At 39.7% G+C, this 22,644-nt stretch overlaps 1 protein-coding gene across 11 annotated transcripts in view; it reads right to left on the bottom strand.

Moving 5' to 3' along the window:
- The window catches only part of SARNP (SAP domain containing ribonucleoprotein), a 48,178-nt gene that overhangs the window by 13,263 nt on the left and 12,271 nt on the right, over positions 1-22,644 (bottom strand). For 6 of the 11 annotated variants that reach the window (XR_009691137.1, XM_061132734.1, XM_061132723.1 and 3 more), the window contains 6 exons: positions 18,289-18,340; positions 17,355-17,428; positions 16,891-16,919; positions 14,316-14,341; positions 13,109-13,177; positions 9,775-9,839 (listed from right to left, as the gene is read on the bottom strand). Coding sequence is in view for 10 of the 11 variants with exons in the window: in XM_061132734.1 (XP_060988717.1) it covers positions 9,775-9,839; positions 13,109-13,177; positions 14,316-14,341; positions 16,891-16,919; positions 17,355-17,428; positions 18,289-18,340 (315 nt within the window). In the remaining variant the exon portion in view is untranslated. Of the gene's footprint in view, positions 1-7,007; positions 7,033-9,774; positions 9,840-13,108; positions 13,178-14,315; positions 14,342-16,890; positions 16,920-17,354; positions 17,429-18,288; positions 18,341-22,644 lie in introns of those variants that run through there. The other 5 variants (XM_061132762.1, XM_061132754.1, XM_061132783.1 and 2 more) reach the window with 3 other exon arrangements.

Raw genomic sequence — 22,644 nt, 5'->3', positions numbered from 1 at the left:
GCTCTTCTTCCTGAAACATTTCATACCCAAGCAGGGGCAGGACGGTAAAAACTCTAAAACTGCCTCCTCTACTCTGTACCTCAACAAACTTCTCACCCAATAAATATTTTCTAATACCCAGACACCAAGCATTTCAAATATGATCTCCTTCTCAATAAGGTATCTTCACAGCTAGGGATTTTTTAAAAAATATATTTTATTTATTTTATGTGGCTGCACTGGGTCTTAGTTGCAGCATGTGGGATCTCGTTCCCTAACCAGGGATCAAACCTGGGCCCCATGGACAGCAAACGCACTCTTAGCCACTGGCCTACCAGGGAAGTCCCACTGCTAGGGATTTAAAGATTCAATGTATATATAAAATCCCAATGTGGGACACTCTGAAAATACATTTCTCTATCTGTCAATCTGCTCTGGGGATGAGAAGGTAATGGGTTAAAAGATTATCTTAAAAAATATGAGAAAAGAGTAGTAAAGGAAAGGGAAGGGAGGAAAGAAGTTAACATATTCTAAATCTTAACAAGGGACTTTAGATTTCATTAAAAACAGGGTCTTTGCTAGTTTGCAAACATCACTACCAAGGATCCTCCTATAAAACATCTCATGATCTGATGATGCTCTATCTCATTCCCATCCCCAACTCCAAAATCTACAGGATTTTCTTTGACCCACTTCAGCTTTCAGGCATAAAAAGCAACTTTACTATTTTGGTGAGTACATAAGAAAATGAGCTATCACGTAATTATCAAACCTTACTTGAATCAAACCCATTTGTATTCTTTAAAATGTTACCACTCCTTGGCAATGCCAACCCAACAAACAGTTATTACTCAAGTATTAAAATGCACCTTAAACATTCCTATAATGCTACCGCTCTCACATCATGAAGAACTTTTGAACACTAAAATTACGTATCCTCCCAAGAATTAATAACACCAACACACACCAAATCCCTCCCCCAAACAAACAAACATCACCCCACACTTTTTCCTTCCATACAGAATTTGAAAGACTGACAGACTTGGATTCAGACAGTTAGTTCACATTTCCCCAGAGCTAGGGAGAGTACCTCTGGCTTCCCAGGTGTTGCAATGATAAAGAATCCACCTGCCGAGGCAGGAGACAGGTTCAATCTCAGGGTTGGGAAGATCCCCTGGAGAAGGAAATGGTAACCCACTCCAGTATTCTTGCCTGGGAAATCCCATGGAGAGAAGCCTGGTGGGCTACAGTCCATGGGGTCGCAAGGAATCAGAGAGGAGTGAATGACTGAGCAGGCATAGGGAGGTTGGACAGCTACTACTCTGCTTAAGACAGCCAGGCTGCCTTACTGGTCACCTCAAAATTAAGACATCAACTAGACATACAATCACGTGTGATTTACAGATGAGTTTTAAAAATCTTATGAAGGCAGGAGGGGGGATCAGGATGTGGAACACATGTAAATCCATGGCTGATTCATGTCAATGTATGGCAAAAACCACTACAATACTGTAAAGTAATTAGCCTCCAACTAATAAAAATAAATGGAAAAAAAATAATAACAATAACTGAAAAAAAAAAAGCTTATGTACTAAGAGTGGCACCTTTTAAAAAACTGGCACTCAGGGACTTCCCATGTGGTCCAGTGGTTAACACTCTGTGCTTTCACTGCAGGGGGCATAGGTTTGATCCCTGGTTGGGGAACTAAGATGACAGAGCCAAAAAATTTTTTTTAGTAAATCAAAACTAAAAACTGGTAGTCAGAGAATGATCTCACCTTAAGAACTTGGTTGGCAAAAACAGTTAAAGGTATTTAAAAGTAAAGCAGACTCAAAAGAATGTAGTATTCCCCTCCTTTTCCAGAGTTTGTTTACTCCTGGGGCAAAGACTAAGGGGGACCACAGAGAGGCATAAAACTTGTTTTTTATCAAAGTCATCAGTTCTGACATGTTAGAAGAAGGAATGTGACGACATTAGTCGGGGGTGGGGTATAAGCAGAGGAAATAAAAAAGACAGTGAGTTTTTCCTTACCACAAACTTTCATACCTCTAGTTCTTTGGGTTCAAATGAAATGAATGAAATAAGAGAAAAATAAAGTGAAATGGTACAAGATTCCACATACCTTAGGGAAGTATAACCCTCTAATAGAAGCTTCTCAAAAATCCAATTTACAGTGAACAGAGCAAAACATCAGTCATAAATGTTGACATAGCACCAAAAATTTCATCTTGCTTCCCCCAATTTTTAAAGTTTTTCCTCTAAAATACTCAATTTATATTCCTAACATTTCTCCACAATTTTCTTCTCATCCACAGCCAGGCAAAAAGTGTCTGTCTGAGGTTTAGGGCACAGAGGGAGGGTAGAAGTTGAGCAAAAACTTGACTCCTATTTCTCTAGTTAAAATTAGAATACATTTTCAACAGTCCTGGGCAGGAGAAAAATTCCATTCTGCCTCTTTGCTCTTCCAAATTCCTATAGCCAAGTGGTTCAACAGCAGTTGAATGGCACACATAATGACATCATTGATTGGAACCATAATAGAAGGGAGTGAGAAGAGCGGGTTGGGGGGGGAGTGGGAAGGAGGGAGGTAAAGATGTATTTGTGTTACAGACAAAAGACAAGTTCTGTTCCTCAGCAGGGACAAATGAAGAACCAGATGAGGGGATAAACTGAGGTCAGAGAGTTTTCCCTATTGTTTCCTCTTTAAACAGGTCCTTTACCACTCCCTCAAGGTTCGTTCCAATGGATGCGTATAGAAGCAGCATGTGTTTTTATCTTAAAGGAGGAGGCAGAAGAAAAAAAAAAAAAAAGACAAATATTTATTCTTAAATTATTATGAATTAGAAGGGGATTTAAAGGATTGGTTAGATTTTTGGCTGGGCCCTAAAAGCTCCCAGAAATGCTGAGGACTATGTGAGGTTGGTCTCGGCTTTTCTGAAATTCATCTTGTCTTGACAGCCACTCTCAACTGCCATCTCTTTCTATTATATAACCTGTTCTTATCTTTTCTTGTTGATTAATGTAAGTTAAAATAATATAATTTTTCAAGTGGAAGAAGCATTTTTTGGCAAACTGACAATCTAGGATGGAGCAGGAGGGGAGGGAAGCTTCCCCCCAAAGCCCTTTATCAATGAAATACAGTGACTGACAGGATCCATACTGAAGTTTTTTCTATCTACAATCCTACTACCTGCATTTTTCTTGATCTCATGGGGCACCATGAGAAAAGGAAATAGAGGATTAAGTTTGCACTTGGCCCAATTACTGATACTTAAGTATATGTGGGTAAAAAGAATCTAAGCCTACTCAGCATGCTACTTTCCCAACTTATCCTGGGATCTAGTCTTTCACTCCTTTAAAAAAAAATCCTACTAAACTCACCATAGCTTATAGTTTCTCAGGGCTCTTACAGTCTCAGTGTCATATGCAGGGCCCTGCAGTTCTTCCTTGTATTTTTGGGGCGGGGCGTGCTGTGTGGCATGTGGTACATGAAATCTTACTTAGCTCCTCAAACAGGGATTGAACCATGCCCCCTGCACTGGAAGCATGGGGCCTTAAACCACTGAACCCCCAGGGAAGTCCTTCCTTTGGAAAAGGTTTGTATACACATGCCTAAACTCTCAACAAATCCCAATTACAAACTCTGAGAAGGCTAGTGACCAAATCATTCTTTTCGTTCTTTGTGACCATGTCATGCAGCTTGTGGGATTTTAGTTCCCTGACCAAGGATTGAACCTACGCCCCCAACAGTGGAAGTGCGGACTCCTAACTACTGGACCACCAGGGAATTCCCTAAAATTCTAAATCTACAGTGTGAACTTCCTTCTCTCCATATCCAACTGACTAACCTCTGTATCAAAACCCACTGCTGAAAGGGAGAAACTGACATTCATTTATTTCAGATGGTGGAAGGGAATCGTGATAGAATCAAATAGGCCTTCCAGAAGAGCACAAACGGAGACAAGCCATAATGAAGTCTGTATGCTACAAGACACTGGAGTCCTCTTGTACTTGGAACTGACTCTTTGTCCCAACTTTCTCTTTGATATCTCAACACATTTCACTGACAAGTTCCTCAAAAACAAGGCAGGTTCAGTATCTCTCTCATTCTGAAGTGGTTCATCCCCACCAAGAGTGATCAAAAATAAAGAATTACAAGAATGATTCACGAAACTTATCACTGCAGCCACCCAAGATTCTTCCAGCTACCAGCTTCAGCAACAAGAAGATAATCAGTAGAGGAATATTTGTTTTCAAGCTTTTTATATCCTAAAACTGTATAACACAGAATATTCACAGTAAAGAAAACTGGTAAAACCCACAAATATGGGAAAAGTAGCCTTTAGGGTTTACAGGTCCCTTAAGATATCTCATTAGGACAGTCACCTATATGAAGAACTACAAGTAGTGAAAACTCAGTAATATCTTAGTAGAAAAGGAAGGAAAATGTAGTAACATCAATATTTACTACTACTAGTCAAGAATCAAGAATCCATAACACATGCCCCTCACACTGTCAGGGAGAAAAATATAAGCCACACTCCAGTTTTCTGCTTAGCATCTGGGCTGGATATTTTAGTTTCTTTGTAGTATTTACCTATTTGGATTTTCTGCAACTTTCTAAAGCATCAATTTTCACTTTTCCAAACGTGTTAATGTTTGAAAACAAACAAAAAATATAATCCATTCAAATTAGCTACATCAGTTAATAACAAATTTCTAATTTGTTATTAGACTTAATTAGACTTGTTATTAGACTTAATGTCCTATAACCATCATATATTAACTGAGCTAGCTTCCCATCTATTTCCCTTATCCATTCCTTTTAGAGATGAATTTCTTATATGCCAGGTCATCCTTCACCAAGAGGACTGATCTAAACACTACTTCTCTTAGGAGGCTTGGAAAACTAACTGAAAGAAAAAAAAAAACACACAACCAGTCAAGCACAAGACTGAAAACTTAGCTGGTGATCAATCAGAACCAAGCAGGCAGAGGTTATTTATCTGGGTTTTGTTTTGTTTGAGGGGGTAGAAGGCTTCTCAGCCCAGAGTCACTATGAGGCTTAAAGGAGAAAAGGCATGCCATTCTATCCTCAAATAGTCCAGAGAGCTGGAAGGGACAATTTACAGCCTCTTGTGTAAAAATGTCTATAAATGCCAGTGCCATTCTTTGCCCTGTCACTTCCCATTATCCTAAACCAATAGGGCTCTATTCACTGAGACCTGAGCTAGAAACATGGACGGACAGGCCTTTCTTGAGCAGGGGGAAAGAGGGAAGATGACTGGGGGCGTGGGGGGGTGGTGACAGACTTCTTTAAGTTTCTGTGTATTGCCTAACGTGTATACTGTTGTTGTTTAGTCACTAAGTCATGTCCACTCTTTGCGACCCCATGGACTGTAGCCTGCCAGGCTCCTCTATCCATGGGATTTCCCAGGCAAGAATACTGGACTGGGTTGTCATTTCCTTCTCCAAGGTATTTTCCTGACCCAGGGATCAAACTCACGTCTCCTGCATCTCAGATTCTTTACCACTGAGCCATCTGGAAAGCATACAGTATATTTGTGGACCTAAAAGCTGAAATATGTGAGCTGTCAAGCAGAAATCAGCCTAGGAAGGATAGCAGATATTCAACATTCTCAAATTTACAATATGTTGGAGATGGTCAGATTGTGACAGTTAAAAAAAAAAAAATCTGTCACAAACACTATGCTCACCCCTCTCACAGATTCTCTCATATCCACTGGTCTGCGGTGGAATCTACTGGAGAGAAAAGAGGATGCAACGAGAACCTCAAGCTGGATCAAGGAAACACCAACTCTATGCAATGAGATAATAGGAGGTGGGTCTCTCATTGCCCCTTTTAGGAAACTAGGATGAAGAGGAGGTATTTCCACACCACCTATTAACCTCCATTATTTGTACCATATCTGTGCCTAGAGAACTGTAAAACTTAAAAGACAGATGACCAAATTACAAAGAAGGAGGCTATACTGGAATCCAGGACCCCAGGATGAAGTGGACAGAACTGTGCTAATCTGGTTGTTCCATAAATACAAATTTAATCATATCACTAACCTCTGGCCAACCAAATACTAGGTTGCAAATAATTTCTGTGATAGAGAACTGTTAAACACAACACTTTGAACCAAACAACTGTTACACAAAATGTAGCTGGTTGCAATTTCAGGATCTGGGTCCTGGACACTCAAGTTCTAGAAAAAAAAGTTACTTGAAAAAAACACTTCCTCTTCTTGGCCTTCCCTGTTGGTCCCGTGGTTAAGAATCTACCTGCCAATGCAGGGGACACAGGTTCAATCCCTGGTCCGAGAAAATTCCACATGCCATGGGGCAATAAAGCCCATGCTCCACAACTACTATCTCTGCTAGTTCACCACAACTACTGCAGGCTCTCATCTCTGCTCTAGAGCCTGAGAGCCACAACGACTGAAGGCCCCGAGATGAGACGTCTGGGCACCACAGCTAGAGGGGCCCCCGCTCGCCGCAGTCAGAGAAAGGTCAGGCAGCAATGAAGACCCAGTGCAGCCACAAATAAATTAACTTAACTCTTCTTATCTCATTCCATTTCCTCTAACTTCTCTCCTCCTACAAATTCACTCTGAAACTGCTTATATTCTACAAGTACTAAAAAATTCTGGGCAATGGAAACAGTGGTTCAAATAAGTGGTCTGATAAAGGATTTCTATGCTACTTCCAAGTATGAAAGCTTGTGGGAGATACAAGCTAGACTTGAGTCGTCCAATGCACATGTGGCTATTTAGATTTAAAACAATTAAAAATTCAATTCCTAGTCACATTAACTATACATTTCAGGTGATAACTACACGTGACTACTGACTAGTATAAAGGCATACCTTGATTTATTATGCTTCACAGAGAGCGTACTTTTCATAAACTGAAGGTCTGCAACAACCCTGTGTTAGGCAAGTCTACTGGAGCCATCTTTCCAACAGCATTCACTCACTTCATGCCTGTGTCACATTCCGGTAATTCTTACGTTTCAAACCTTTCTATCATTGTTATTATAGCGATCTGTGATCAGAGATCTTTGATGTTACTACTGTAACTGTTTTGGGGCCCCACAAACCATGCCTACCTGAGACAGTCACCTTAATAAATATGTGTGCACTGACTGCTGCACCCACAGGCCACGGCCATTTCCATCTCCCTCCCTCTTCCTGGGCCTCCCTATATCCTGAGACACAGCAATATGGAAATTAGGCCAATTAATAACCCTACAATGGTGCCTAAGTGTTCAAGTGAAAGGAAGAATTGTACATCTCTCAGTTTAAATCAAAAGTTAGAAAGGCATGTCAAAAGCTGAGACAGACCAAAAAGCTAGGCCACTTATACCAAACGGTTAGCCAAGATGTGAATGCAATGGAAAAGCTCCTGAAGGAAATTAAAAGTGCTACTCCAATGAATATTAGAATAAAAAAGCAAAACACCGTTATTGCTAATGTGAAAAAAAAATTCAAGTGGTCTGGCTAGAAGATCAAAAAGCCATAACATCCCTTAAATCAAAGCCTAATCCAGAGCAAAGTGCTAACGCTCTTCAATTCGATGAAGGCTGCTGAGACAGGTAAGAAAGCTGAAGAATTCTGAAGCTAGAGAGCTTGGTTCCCTGAGCTTTAAGGAAAGAGCCACATCCATAACATCCAAGTGCAAGGAGCAGCAAATGCTGGTGTAGAAGCTTCAGCAAACTGTCCAGATAGATATAAAACAATTAATGAAGATGACTACATCAAACAGATTTTCTATGTAGATGAAACAGCCTTATATTGGAAGAAGATGCCATCTAGGACTTTCACAGCTAGAGAGAAGAGGTTAATGGCTTCAAAGTTTCAAAGGACAGGCTGACGCTCTTGTTAGGAGGCTAATGAAGCTGGTGAATTTACGTTGAAGCTAGTGCTCATTTACCATTCTGAAAATCCCGGGGCTCTGCCTGTGTTCTGTGTATCGACCAACAAAGCCTGGATGACAGCACATCTGCTTACAACAGTTTACTGAATATTTTAAGCCAACTGTTGAGACCTACTGCTCAGAAAAAAAGTATACTTTCAAAGTATTACTACTCCTTGACAATGTACCTGGTCACCCAAGAGCTCTGACAGAGATGTAAAGTGAGATTAATGTTGTTTCCACTCCCTCTCATACAACATCCCTTCTGCAGCCTACAGACCAAAGAATAATTTCAACTTTCAAGTCTTATTATTTAAGAAATTCTTTTCATAAGGCCACATGTAGTGATTCCTTTGATGAATCTGGGCAAAGCAAACTGAAAACCTTCCAGAAAGGATTCACCATTCGAGATGACATCAAGAACAATTTGATTCATGGAAAGAGGTAAAAAAATCAACATAACAGCAGTTTGGAAAAAGTTGATTCCAACACTCACAGGTGACTTTGAGAAGTTCAAGACTTCAGTACAGGAAGTTAACTGCAGATGTGGTGGAAACAGCTAAAGAACCAGAATTAGAACTGGAGCCTGAAGATGTGACTGAATTGCAGAAAATCGGTAAAACTTCAATGGATGAGGAGTTGCTTGTGGATGAGCAAAGAAAGTGGTTTCTTAGGATTTCCCTGGTGGTTCAGTGGTTAAGAATCCACCTGCCAATGTAGGGGGACACAGCTTCAATTCCCTGTCCGAGAGCTAAGACCCTGCATACTTTGGGGCAACTAAGGTGTGCCACAACTACTGAGTCCACACTCTAGAACCTGTGCTCTGCAACAAAAGAAGCCACCACGATAAGAAGCCTACACACCACAAGTAGAAAAAGCTCTCCAGCAGCAACAAAGAGCCCAGGCACCGCAATGAAGACCCAGGACAGCCAAAATAAATAAACTTTTTAAAAAAAGAAAGCGATTTCTTTTTTTTTTTTTTTTTTTGTGGCCGCCGCACCTGCGCACGTGACCCGCGCAGGCGCAGTGGCAGAGGCCAGAAAGCAATTTCTTGAGATAAAATATACTCCTGGTGAAAATGCTGTGACTGCTGAAATGACAACAAAAGATTTAAAATGTTACATAAACTTAGTTGATAAAGCAGCAGTTGGGTTTGAAAGCACTGACTCCAATTCTGAAAGAACTTATTCTGTAGGAAAGACGGTATTAAACAGCATTGCACAGTACAGAGAACAATGTGGCAAACCCCACTGTTTTAAGAAACTCCCTAGCAAATACATTTGTCTACAGCTCCACACACCATCACAGAAAAGGAACCAACCTAATCACAGGGACCACAGTCTTGTCTAACTCAATCAAACTATGAGCCATGCCCATATAGGGCCATCCACGATGGACCGGTCGCAGTGGAGAGTTCTGACAGAATTGGTTCACTGGAGAAGGGAGTGGCAAACCACTTCAGTATTCCTGCCTTGAGAACCCCATGAACAGTATGAAAAGGCAAAAAGATAGGACACTGAAAGAGGAACTCCCCAGGTCAGTAGATGCCCAATAAAGACTGAAGGCGAGAGGAGAAGGGGATACAGAGGAGGAGATGGCTGGATGGCATCACCAACTCAATGGACATGAGTTTGAGTGAACTCCGGGAGTTGGTGATGGACTGGGAAGCCTGGCATGCTGCAGTCCATGGGATCCCAAAGAGTCGGACATGTCTGAGGGACTGAACTGAACTGAACGGACAACTCCACACAGCATATGATTTATATTTTACTATATAAATGTTAAACCACACATAATATTTCCTTCATGATAGCACTTAAGCAATAAAGTACTTTTCAATTTAGGTATGTACACTACTTGTTTGTGACTCACGTTATTGCAATATTCACGGTACTGGGGTGGTCTGGAACTGAATTCACAGTATTTCTGAGGTGTGCCTGTATTAGACAACAGATTATTCAATAGAACAACACTGTGCAGAATATTTCCATCATCACAGAAAGTTCTATGGAACAGTGGTGCTCAGCAAAAAACAGCAAGGACATTTTCTCAGGCATTTTACTGGTTTATGAGGCACATTAGAGCAAACCACTGCTAACAGGATAATTCTGAAAACTGGAATTTATGATCAATGCAAATGGAATGTATACTCAAAGAGAACATCTCAAAAAGTCAGAAGCTTCCAAGAAAAGTGGTCCTCAGAAGAAACCATATATAGTCTAGAATAGTGCTACTCAAAATGTAGTCTGCCTCCTAATGCTTGCCCCCCAAACTGTTACCAGCCTGCAATAAGTTCAGAAACCATTTAAAAACTTCCAAAGTAATTTAACATGTCTTTGACATTTTTGCTTCACAAAAGTACCTCTCTGTAATGAATGGGAAAATTTTAAAAACTAGACTTTCACCACAGAACTTGGGAAGCACTCCTCTAGAACAAGTGTGACAGTGAATGTCAGAACAGAGCTCATGCAGAGCTCCCCCGATGACCACTCTCTCATGTTAACTCCTGAGAGTTTAAAATGGGAACTAAAATCTTATCAATGATCAACTGAAACACGGAAATTAATTGACTCAAGGTGATAAAACCTGAACTGAAAACTAAAGAAGAAAACTAGTTTATATTGAGGGTCAAAGTGTCACTAAGTTCAGTTCAGTTCAGTCGCTCAATCGTGTCTGACTCTTTGCGACCCCATGAATCGCAGCACGCCAGGCCTCCCTGTCCATCACCAACTCCCAGAGTTTACTCAAACTCATGCCCATCGAGTCAGTGACGCCATCCAGCCATCTCATCCTCTGTCGTCCCCTTCTCCTCCTGCCCCCAATCCCTCCCAGCATCAGGGTCTTTTCCAATGAGTCAACTCTTCGCATGAGGTGGCCAAAGTATTGGAGTTTCAGCTTCAGCATCAGTCCTTCCAATGAACACCCAGGACTGATCTCCTCTAGGATGGACTGGTTGGATCTCCTTGCAGTCCAAGGGACTCTCAAGAGTTTTCTCCAACACCACAGTCACTATGTTAGGGAACTGCAATTATTTATTACAATTATTTATTCTCCACAACATGGTGTTAGGTGTTACTCCTAGTTTTATAGATGAGGACCAAAGAAGTTCAGTAATTTGCTCAAAATTAATAAATATATCTTTTCATGTTTTACTCAGCATCCTGTGGAGGCTGAAAACAGGTCAAATAAAGAGAAAGATTCCAGAGAAGAGAAAAGACTGATATCCTCACGTAAGTTAGGTGGACAGCACAGAGCAAAACACAAATTCCTCTCAGGAATGGGTCTATATGAGCTCAGTAGTGGGAGGTACAATGTCCAATTTTGTTAATTTTGATTGAACATATAATGTATGGCTGTTAGCATAACTGATGCCATCTTGGATCCATTCAGCTCCTCCTGTCCTTCCACTGACCCTACCCAGAGCTGCACTGTTTAGTAAATCTCGTCTCTGTCATCAAGGACTTTGTAGTTAATATTGTTTAATGATCATGAGGTCTAGGTGGGCTTTGTGCTGTTTAGCCTCTGAAACAATGAAGGCCTTCAATGATGTATTCTCGGCATCCATGAGACTAGTTACCCAGTTATAACCTTGACTTGGAAACATACTTCCTGTTTCCAAGCATGTACCCTCAAACCCTGGGTTAACTAAATACACAAAAAGCCCCATTGGCCCCTCCACAGTGTAGAGTACAGCTGCCAATACTTCAGGTAGCAAAACGCTACCTTATCTGCTACCTGTAAGTAAGTTACCCTATAATAAACTAATCCACCTATTATATGGAGCGGCTTCATTTTTCACTATCACGATACAATCTCAGGCTTCCCTGATGGCACAGAGGTTAAAGCATCTGCCTGCAATGCGGGAGACCTGGGTTCAATCCCTGGGTTGGGAAGATCCCCGGGAGAAGGAAATGGCAACCCATTCCAGTATTCTTGCCTGGAAAATCCCACGGACAGAGGAGCCTGGTGGGCTACACTCCATGGGGTAGCAAAGATACGATACAATCTCAGTTCAGTGGGTGCCTTTTGTACCTCTGCCTTCCAACACACAAACTAATCCAATTCCCTAGAGGAGTGCAGTTATTGCTGAGATTCTCAGATACCGAAGCCTCATATACAAAAGGAGACAAGATAAAAATCAGGGCCACAGATACAAGGCACCCTTCCCCCTGATCACCTAACAAAACACAAATGACTTCTGGTTTATAATAACTCTTCCCAATTAAGCTGCATGTGGTTTAAGAATTATACATTCTGCCTCCCTCTCAAATCCCTTATTTCAGTCCACATAAACCACCAAATACTCCTACTGAATACCTACGGTTTCAGCATCAAGTTGGGCAAAAAGTCGATGTTGTATTTCCGGTAAACATAAAACATGTAACCCAAAGGGAAGGAAGATGAAGCACAGTTGTGTTCAAGGTTATGAGTCCCAGAGGAACACAACTTTTATATGCTCAGCTTTTTTCCTGAGCAAGAGTATAACTACTGTCAGATCAGTTTTTTCCAATGGATTTCTAGAGCGCTAAATGCTTCCATACTTGAGTGGGAAATATTTTTTTTCTAATGATGGTTTTTCTGATTTAAAATAATCTTCCCTTAATCCAACTATCACCTCAACAACCAAGAAACATGCTCTCATCCTCACAGAACAAAAATTAAGAGACTATTCGCTCTAGCATTTTCTCTAATGTGTCTAGCAAAACTCTAAACACAACAATGTCCTGTAGAATTGATCACTCCACAGAGCATGGTGTCAAGAGTCATCTTGCTTAAACTAAACAGTGTCAGTTAGCAGAAGGGTAGAAAGAATAAAGTAACTTTCTCAGTGTTTTTCTACAGAACCTCCTAATTTTATTTTCAGGTATCTTTGCCTAATGACAAGACTGTCTTCCCCTGATTATTTAATTTCTAATATACCTATATCAGAAGTTAAAGCAGATGTAACATCACTGAATCCAACATCTTAACTACGAAAAATATAGACCTTATTCTAACAGCCAGTATGGAAGTTATGCAAACAACCTGTAGAAAACAACAATTAACTTTGTGAAACAATTTCCATAATGTAATCAATAGTGAGAGGAGGTGACAGTCAAAGGACTGCATTAAATGAAGTGCTGAGTAGCCAGTTCTATTCTTAGGACAGTCATTTCCAAACTATGCAACCCCAAGCTGCTCTAATGTTGCAAAAATAGTACCTTACCTTTCTGGAGATTGAAGAGACATTCAAACCAAACCTTTGAGCTCTTTCTTTTAGCTTATCCAGGTTAACCTACAAAAATATAGGGGGGAAAACATATTAAAAAAAATCAAAACAGAAAACACAGAGGTACAAACTATGATCCAAAGCTAAGAGTTCAATTAAGCCTATACAACATCAAAGATACCCTATGTGCCAAATTAGGAAACTAGGCAGCACTCATTCATGCCACTAATTATTAAAAGACCTCTCCTGGAATGCAGTGAGAGATTTAGCCCTGCCTCCTTCATTCATCAAAGGTGGCAAAAGCCTAAGGAGGGTTTAAGATCAAAGTAGGCCAAACACTGCTTGAAAAAGCAAACAAATGTCTAAATCATCACCTCTAAACAAGTCCATCATTCACAGTTCAAAATTGTTAATGTCTATACCAAGGCTTTGCAGGTAATTCTTAACTCGATCTCCTAGCAAACAGAAACTACCACTGAAGCTCTCCATTCTTCAGAAGACAAACGCACTACCAGCACCCAACTCAATTCTCTTACTTCCTTTTTCTTGGAAGCCTTGATGTACAAGATGATATAAAGATATCTGGGACATTTCCTTCACTACTACCACTGCTAATAACTACTACTACTACTAAAACATTCCGCCTTCAGTTTAATTACTGAACTGTAACTCCAAGAGCAAGGTTTCATAAAGTGAAACGTATTTTACATCATCTGTTTGCATTTTCTAAGCATGCTGACAAGTCACAATAGTCCAGAAGACATATTATCCTAGTCTTTACTCTCTGGCATTTAACAGGTAGTGTTGAAAATGACCAGTATCTACAGACAGAACTCATAAGTTGCTTCCACAGATTCTCCTGTGATAATTAAGAGTTAGACATTATCCAAAAGCCACTGGGTTAGGTCTAAAACTCTAGTACCATAGAAGTTATACAGATTATCCTCTAGCTAACAAAATCTTTTTATTTTTTCCTAAGAGGGGTGGTAAGAAGGAAAATATTTATAACTCTGAAGATGCAAGAATTTCCTGACCTCTCAGTACCTCAAACAATTCATTCTATTCAGGACATAAAATACTGTACTGAAAATAGTCATCAAATTCATATGATCTGTTTCCTCTATCTGGAGAGAAGGAGGAAATCCCTAACTTAAAACTAACTGTATAGAGTTAAGGTTAAGAGAAGAAAAAAAAGATTTCTTACCATAGGCTTGGTGTCAGACGACAGACCTAAAGAAAGAAAGAAAAAAGTTTTATTTTACATTCTTAGGAGTCATAAAGAAAGCTGAAAGTCTTGAAATGAAGTTAGATAGGATAAAAATCATATATAGGAAAAATGTCCTTTATCTTATAAAGGTAAAGAAAAGGTAGAGATGACATCTAGTATCTGCATTCACTGCTGCTGGGAACATAAAATAGTATAGCCAATTTGGAGAAGTCTGGCAGTTCTTCAAAGACTTAAACATAGAACCTACCATATGACCTAGCAATTTTACTTATATGTATATACCTCTAGAGAAATGAAAATACATAGCCACATAAAAACTTGTATATGAATGTTCACAGCAGCATTAGCCATAGTAGCCAAAAAGTGAAAACAACCCAACCATACAGTCAACTGAGGGGTAGATAAAACGCATTACACATCAGTAGGATGTAACATTACCCAACAAGAAATCCTAAAATAGGGACAAACCTGGTATCCATTATGTGAAGTGAAAGAAGCCAGTCACAAAGACCACGAACTGTATGATGCTATTTATATGAAGGCAAACTAACATATATAGAAAAAACTTACTGGTTACTTGTGAGGACAGAGAAAGCAGATGAGAAAAGCTAATGGGTGTGGGGTTTCTTTTGGGGGTGATGAGTATGTCCTAAAATCAGACTATGATGATAGCTGCACAACCATCTTAATATATTTAAAAAACACTGGATCATATACTTAAGAGGATGAGTTGGATGATATATGAGTTATTTCTCAATAAAGCTGTTCAAAGAGAAAAGACATCATATCTAGACAAAGATGCAGAGCTACTATCATACACAGTTAAAATTATAACTACTTAAAGCCAATGTTCTATCCTGAAATTATCACTTAGAAGCAAGCAGCATATTAGCCTCTAGGCTCAACCCTATTCTAGTTAATAATTAGTTACGTAAAACTTTTCAGAATTTTAGTTTAAGCAATCTCAATACTGCAACTAGCTCCCTAACTTTCCACTATAAATTTCAGGTATACACTCAACTGTTTTTTTTTTTAATTTTTTAATTCATTCATTCATTCATTTTGGCTGCACAGGGTCTTTGTTGCTGCACGTGGGCTTTCTCTAGCTGCAGTGAGTGGGCAGGTCTACTCCTCATTGAGATACATGGGCTTCTCCTTGCGGTGGCTTCTCTTGTTGCGGAGCATGGGCTCTAGGGAGCACAGGCTCGGTAGTTGTGGCAGACGGGCTTCAAGTTGCACACGGAATCTTTCTGGACCAGGGATGGAACCTGTGACCCTTGTGCTGGCAGGGGGATTGTTAACCAATGGACCACCAGGGAAGTCCTGGACTTGATTTTTACCATAACCTATGTACTAGGAACTATTTACATATTTTTATGTTCACTCATAAAACAATATTTCCTTTTATTTTATTGGTCAACTTTCCTTTTTAGGCTAAGCATTAATTTTAACTTTAGTCTTTCTTCAAATAACACCATTAAATAATATCAACTTCTGCTATTCCATTACCAATGCTATGCTCTCTCTCCTGATATAATGAAATGTCAGAAAATATTTTGTTTTTAAAGTACGTAGCCACAGTGACCAGAATTTTGCTGGTCTTTTAAAAGTCACAGTGAAATTCTACAAGATCTTTGAAGGACATTTTCTTAACAGACTTGAAACTTTTAACAGGCCACTAGGAAGTCTGTATTTTATCTGGCAAGTACATTTAAAGTCTCTCAGAACAAGTACTATGTTCTTTTTAAAAAGAATAGATTTTTTTCCCCTTAATTTATTACAGATACATGTTCACTGTAGAAAATTTTAAAATTTAAGCAAAAAGAAGTCATTTGAAATTCCACCAACCAGAGACAATGAATGTTATCAACTTAGTATATATCCCTCTAATCTTTTTTTCCTATCCATACATGTACTTGTATTGGGAAATGGGAACATACTACAAATATTTTATAACTTGCTTTTCCCACTTCCCTGACAAATGGGACAGATACAACTTTAAACAGTGTTATTTTAAACATCTTCATGGTCTTCTAACTGTTCTATGGTACACATTTACTTAACCAGTTCTCTATTATATATTACACTGTTTCCAGTTATTGATCACTATAAATAATACAGTGATATAATCCTTGTGGCTAAGTCTTTAAGCATAACCAAGATTATTTCCTTGTAAATTCTTAAAAGGTGAAAGATACTCTTTTTCCTCTTGCCACTCACACTAGGTAATGTAACACTGGACAGGTACATAATAATTATATGCTGATTTGAGACACCAGAATAAAGCTGGTACTAGAACGTTCTCTGAAGATATCCAAGAAAAGGAAAACAAACGTTGGCACTGCTTCCTATTCTCTCAAACTTTAGTACCTTCTCTAAATTGCCCGGAAAGGCTTGAAAATGGCTTTATCTAAAGCAAAAAGGTGAATATAATAACCTCTTAAAGGCTGCCAGAGCTAACAAGTTTACCTTAATTTGGAGAAACAAAATCTGTTGTGCCAAAAAAGTAAAAATATAAAGATAACTTTTTCAGAAGTCTCTATATTCTTACCTTTTGATGGAACTGGAGAAATCCCAAATCTGTAGAAAGAAAAACAAGCTAAATTTTAGGAAGTTGTTCACACTCCTGGTTTGTATCCGTGTCAAGTGTACATATGGCACTTCTTGCTTGTGATCTCAAGCCTTGCAATCATTAGCTAATTCTAACAACTCCATGAAAGAGGTTCAGTTGACTCTTTTTCTCACCAAGAGTCCAGAGAATAAACTAAAATGTAGCCTTATCAGAATCGGGAGTAACACTCAGTTCCTGTCTTTTTCCTATTACAGAAACCCTGCTTGTTAATAAAACCCAATCTATAGCTACTACATCCAGTCAGCAGACATGTTCTGTACAGAGCCAAGAGAGCCTTTCTTTTCAGCAAGGCCTCTATTCTAAATAAACTATATTTAAAACCTACCACACCCCTTCACCTTAATATTATCACTATCTCAGATCTAAATAGCTGGGAAACTCACCTAGCTGCCCGGGCAGCTTTCTTACTCTCCAAACTCACAGGTACATTGAATCGTTCAGCTCTCTTCTGCATCCTCTAAGTGATAACAGACAAAAGAAAGGACAGAGAAAAATTTAATTCCTGGTTTACTTCTTTTAAGAGAAAAGTCATTTAGAGATGTGTATCTTTAGAACATCTGGAGTAATTTCTTAAGGTCTAAACTGAGTTATGCTGACAATCATAGAGGATATCAGGTTGTATCCATCCCAGGCCTAACTCAACAGCCCTTTCCAGAAAGCAAACACAAAAAGACTATTATTACATTCATGTCCTCAAAAACAAAAGGGAAGGAATAAAATAAAACCCACATTCTACATCAAGCCAAGAAGACAAAAGCTGTGTTTGGCTGACCTTTGAAAATGGATCAAAGGAACAGCTTGGTTCCAACACTAGTTGTGTACTCTTTCAGTCAGAAATGAGATACCAGGAAAAAAAAAGAAACGAAGCAGCATTGTCCTATGCCATCTCTACTTTAAACGTACAAAAAAAGCCCACAGATCTTGACTGGAACCTGGTTTCAGAGATTCTGAGACAGAATCCAGAGAAATTTCTATCTCATCAGCTAGCTAGTAGTAACTGGTGAGTGACAGCTTCCCTTTTAACTTTTCATCTCTTTCAAGGTACAATCCTCTAACTCTAATCCCAGTTTATAAACGTCTTAAAAAGAGTTACCACTAAGACCAGAATACTATACAAAAGATTAGGGCTTCAAAGGCAACTATGCCAGCCCAAATATATTCCCAAGTATAGCTGGTGTAAAAATGTATCACTACCTAAATCTGTCAATACTGATTTTCTGCTTATGAGTAAATATTTTAAAGTGATGACACAGATAAAATAAAGGGTAAGAAACAGAAAGATATATATAGACTGCTCTTCTGAAACAAATGACCTACCTCAGTCTGTGGTATTTCAGATGTAATTTTTACCACTTTTTTCTCTGCTGCCCTGGAAAAGAGATTTTTAAAATCAGAAAACTGATATTCTAAACTGAAACCTTAGAACTGTATAAGAATTCACCTGAATCATGTTCTCTGTCCCATATCTCTCTGCCACCCTTCAGACCAAAAAAGCATGAAGCCCATCAGATTTTTCAGTTCCTTCAACTGTCATCTATTCATGAAAAAGTTCAGATAACAGACTAAGTCACTTTCCTGTAAGAAAGCAACCAGAAGTTAAGTGTGGTCAAATGCACCGAGCTGAGGGAGATGTGCGAAGGGCGCGGGAAATCACCTCATTTACTCTCAGGAACTTTAAATGTGCTTCTGGACCAACGACTATTCCTCCAACCCTTATTTAAACACCAGCTCTCAATTTTCATCACAATTAATGAGTGCTCTACAAGGTCTGGTTTCCTTCTTTTACAAATCCCTTATATCTCCCATGGGACCAGCTGGAAGAGTCAAAGTGGGACAAATAAAAGTGCTAAAGGGAGTGGGAAGAAAAAAAGGCTAAGGGAAGTTTGAATTAGGAAAACATGCTAAGTTACTACTCAAAAGGTTTAAGAGAAAACAAAAGCAGAGGGACCAGAGGGGCGGGAGACAAAGTTCGGAAGTACCCAGGATAAATGGAAGGGCATTAACTCTCCAACAAACAACTCCCATAAAACTGTGGGTCATAACCAGTCTCATTAAGGTCCCTCATTTAGAGACATGGGCGGCTTTTGTTCCAATATCCCGGACACTTTTCCCATTTGATGCCCTGAAAGGTAGTAATGGTTTAATGACATTTTCAGAGGAAGCAATTCTGGAACAGGAACTTACTCTCTGCTCCATCCTTTTGTTGGAGGTCCCTGGACTGACAGATAAGCAATGGGAGCCCCCTGCTGACCATAACTAAGTCCTGCAATATTTAATTGCCCTGGTTTTGGGGGGAGAGGGGGTGGAAAAAAAAAAAATCAAACTAGAAACATAGGTTATCTTTTGGAGAATATCAAAGAAAGACAAAGTGAGGAGATCTCCTTTTGAATGTTTAAAGGATTTTTTTTAAAGAAATTTCTGATTTTTTTCCATTTCCTAATCATCTTTGTTTCCCCAACCCTCTCATTTTCTTCAGGCAGAAAGGGACATGGAAGTTTAATGTTTTATTTGAAGTCCAATGCCATTAAAATAGCAGTCCTCTTCACCAAACCCCAGGCTAATGACTTCCTCTACATTCCCATCAGTACACCTCATGGTAAAAAGGGAACCTGAGAGGAAGCTTCCTTCAGATCTGTTCCAACTCCCTAAGGTACAATTAAGCTCAAGCAATAAATACACATCATACTCTGAGGCTCATGTGAAATCTCTTCTCTTCACTGCTAAGTTTCTCTCCTATTCACAGTCATACACAAAACATCCTCCAAACTACAGGGACCCCGAATCTTTCTGTACATACTTTAGTCTAACCACTACTATCCCTCTAAGAAGCAAAATCACAACCTCTCCCACATAGCCAATTTCCTTGTTTAGAAATTAACTGACAAAATTAAAGCCCTCTAAACAGAAGAATTATATATTTTATATATTATAAAGATAACTAAGAATTCTCACACTTCACTGTTTTTAACCCACACAGGCTAATTACATCACCGCATTTACTTCATCTTCCTTCCTGCCCTCAGTTTAGTCACTCAGTTGTGTCCATCTCTTTGCGACCCCATGAACTGCAGCACGTCAGGCTTCCCTGTCCCTCATCAACTCCCAGAGCTTGTTCAAACTCATATCCATCGAGTCGGTGATGCCATCCAACCATTTCATCCTTTGTCATCCCCTTCTCCTCCTGCCTTAAATCTTTCCCAGCACTAGGGTCTTTTCCAATGAATCAATTCTTCACATCAGGTGGCCAAACTATTGGAGCTTCAGCTTTAGCATCAGTCCTTCCAATTCAGGACTGATTTTCTTTAGGATTGACTGGTTTGATCTCCCTGCAGTCCAAGGGACTCTCAAGAGTCTTCTCCAACACCACAGTTCAAAAGCATCACTTCTTTGCTCAGCTTTCTTTATAGTCCAACTCTCACATCTACACAACTATTGGAAAAACCATAGCTTTGAATAAGCAGACCTTTGTCGGCGAAGTAATGTCTCTTCTTTTTAATATGCTGCAAAGTCTGTCATTGTTTCCATTGTTTCCCCATCTACTTGCCATGAAGCAATGGGACGAGATGCCATATCTTAGTTTTTTGAATGTTGAGTTTTAAGCCAGCTTTTTCACCCTCCTCCTCCACTTTCACCAAGAGGCTCTTTAGTTCCTCTTCACTCTCTGCCATAAGGGCGGTGTCATCTGCCTATCTGAAGTTATTGATATTTCTCTTGGCAATCTTGATTCCAACTTGTGCTTCATCCAGCCCAGCATTTTGCATGATGTACTCTGCATAAAAGTTAAATAAATAAGCAGGGTGATAAAATACAGCCTTGATGTACTCCTTTCCCAATGTGGAACCAGTCCATTGTTCCATGTCCAGTTCTAACTGTTGCTTCTTGACCTGCATACAGATTTCTCAGGAGGCAGGGAAGGTGGTCTGGTATTCCCGTCTCTTAAAGAATTTTCCAGTTTGTTGTGTTAAACAAAGTCAAAGACTTTGGCATAGTCAATAAAGCAGAAATAGATGTTTTTCTGGAATACTCTTGCTTTTTCCATGATTCAATGGATGTTGGCAATTTGATCTCCGGTTCCTCTGCCTTTTCTAAATCCAGCTTGAACACGTGGAAGTTCTTGGTTCACGTACTGTTGAAGTCTCGCTTGGATAATTTTTCATTATTCTGCTAGCGTGTGAGATAAATGCAATCGTGCGGTAGTTTGAGCATTCTCTGGCATTGCCTTTCTTTGAGATTGGAATGAAAACTGACCTTTTCCATTCCTGTGGTCACTGGTGAGTTTTCCAAATGTGCTGGCACATTGAGTGCAACATTTTCACAGCATCATCTTTTAGGATTTGAAATAGCTCAACCGGAATTCCATCACCTCCACTAGTTCATAGTGATGCTTCCTAAGGCCCACTTGACTTTGCATTCTAGGATGTCTGGCTCTAGGGTGATCACACCATCGTGGTTATCTGGGTCATGAAGATCTTTTTTGTACCGTTCTTCTGTGTATTCTTGCCACCTCTTCTTAATATCTTCTGCTTCTGTTAGGTCCATACCATTTCTGTCCTTTATTGTGCCCATCTTCGCACGAAATGTTCCCTTGGTATCTCTAATTTTCTTGAAGACATTTCCAGTCTTTCCCATTCTACTGTTTTCCTCTATTTCTTTGCACTGATCATTGATCCTTCTTGCCATGTAAGTTCCCCAAACTGCTCTATTTTAAAGCTATCCCAGGACTCCCCTGGTGGTCCCGTGGCCAATGCAGGGAACCTGGGTCAGGGAACTACATCTCACAAGACACAACTAAGAGTCTGTATGCTGCAACTAAGTTTCGGTGCAGCCAAATAAATAACTTTTTTAAAAAGCCTGGAGAATCCCATGGACAGAGGTGCCTGGTGGGCTACAGTCCACAGGGTCACAAAGAGTTGGACACGACTGAGCGACTAACACTTTCACGCTCGGGATGGAATTTCTGGCTCCAAGTCACCCTTTGAGGAACTGCCTCATCTTGCACTGCCTTATGTAAAAATAAAGACATAAAGACCAAAAAAAACCCCAAAAGCTATCCCACTGTCCATCTTATCAAGACATATTGTCTACATAAAAACCTCCTGTAATGGGCAACAACTAAATGGCTTTAGAAAGCAGTAGTAAAAACCTCCTGTAATGGGCAACAACTAAATGGCTTTAGAAAGCAGTAGTATTTGACAAAATCTAATCGAACACTAAAGGAATATCCTCTCTAATGCAGCAAATTCCCTGCTAGCTGTATTCTTTGGACATACTTGTATAAATTTAAAACTAATTGTATAAGGAAGTACAGCACTGCATGTTTAGAATAATCTAAATATCCATCAACAGGAAGAGATTGGTGAAATTGCTATTTACTTTTAGAATGGAGTGCTACAAAGCAAATCCAATACGAAGATACCAGGGTGTGGAAGTCAAGTCCAGTGACCAGCCCCTGACGGTGCCCGTCTCACCCAAGTTCTCTACCCGATTCCAGTGCTAAACTTGGCTTTGAGCTACAGATATCATCTGGGAACCTAAGCTGCTTTTTCCATCAAACCAGGAGCCGTCTTTGTCATGGGGGGATAGAGAGAATCCATTTCTTCAGGCTTTTTCCTACCCGTGCCTGACAGAGCATGCCTGACAAGTTTGGACTCCCGATTTCATTGAGAGTTGTTT

This window comes from Dama dama, chromosome 3 (assembly GCF_033118175.1).
Source record: "Dama dama isolate Ldn47 chromosome 3, ASM3311817v1, whole genome shotgun sequence".
Classification (NCBI taxonomy): domain Eukaryota; kingdom Metazoa; phylum Chordata; class Mammalia; order Artiodactyla; family Cervidae; genus Dama; species Dama dama.
The sequence above is the reverse complement of the archived record's forward strand: the minus strand, read 5'-3'. Positions and strand labels throughout refer to the sequence as shown.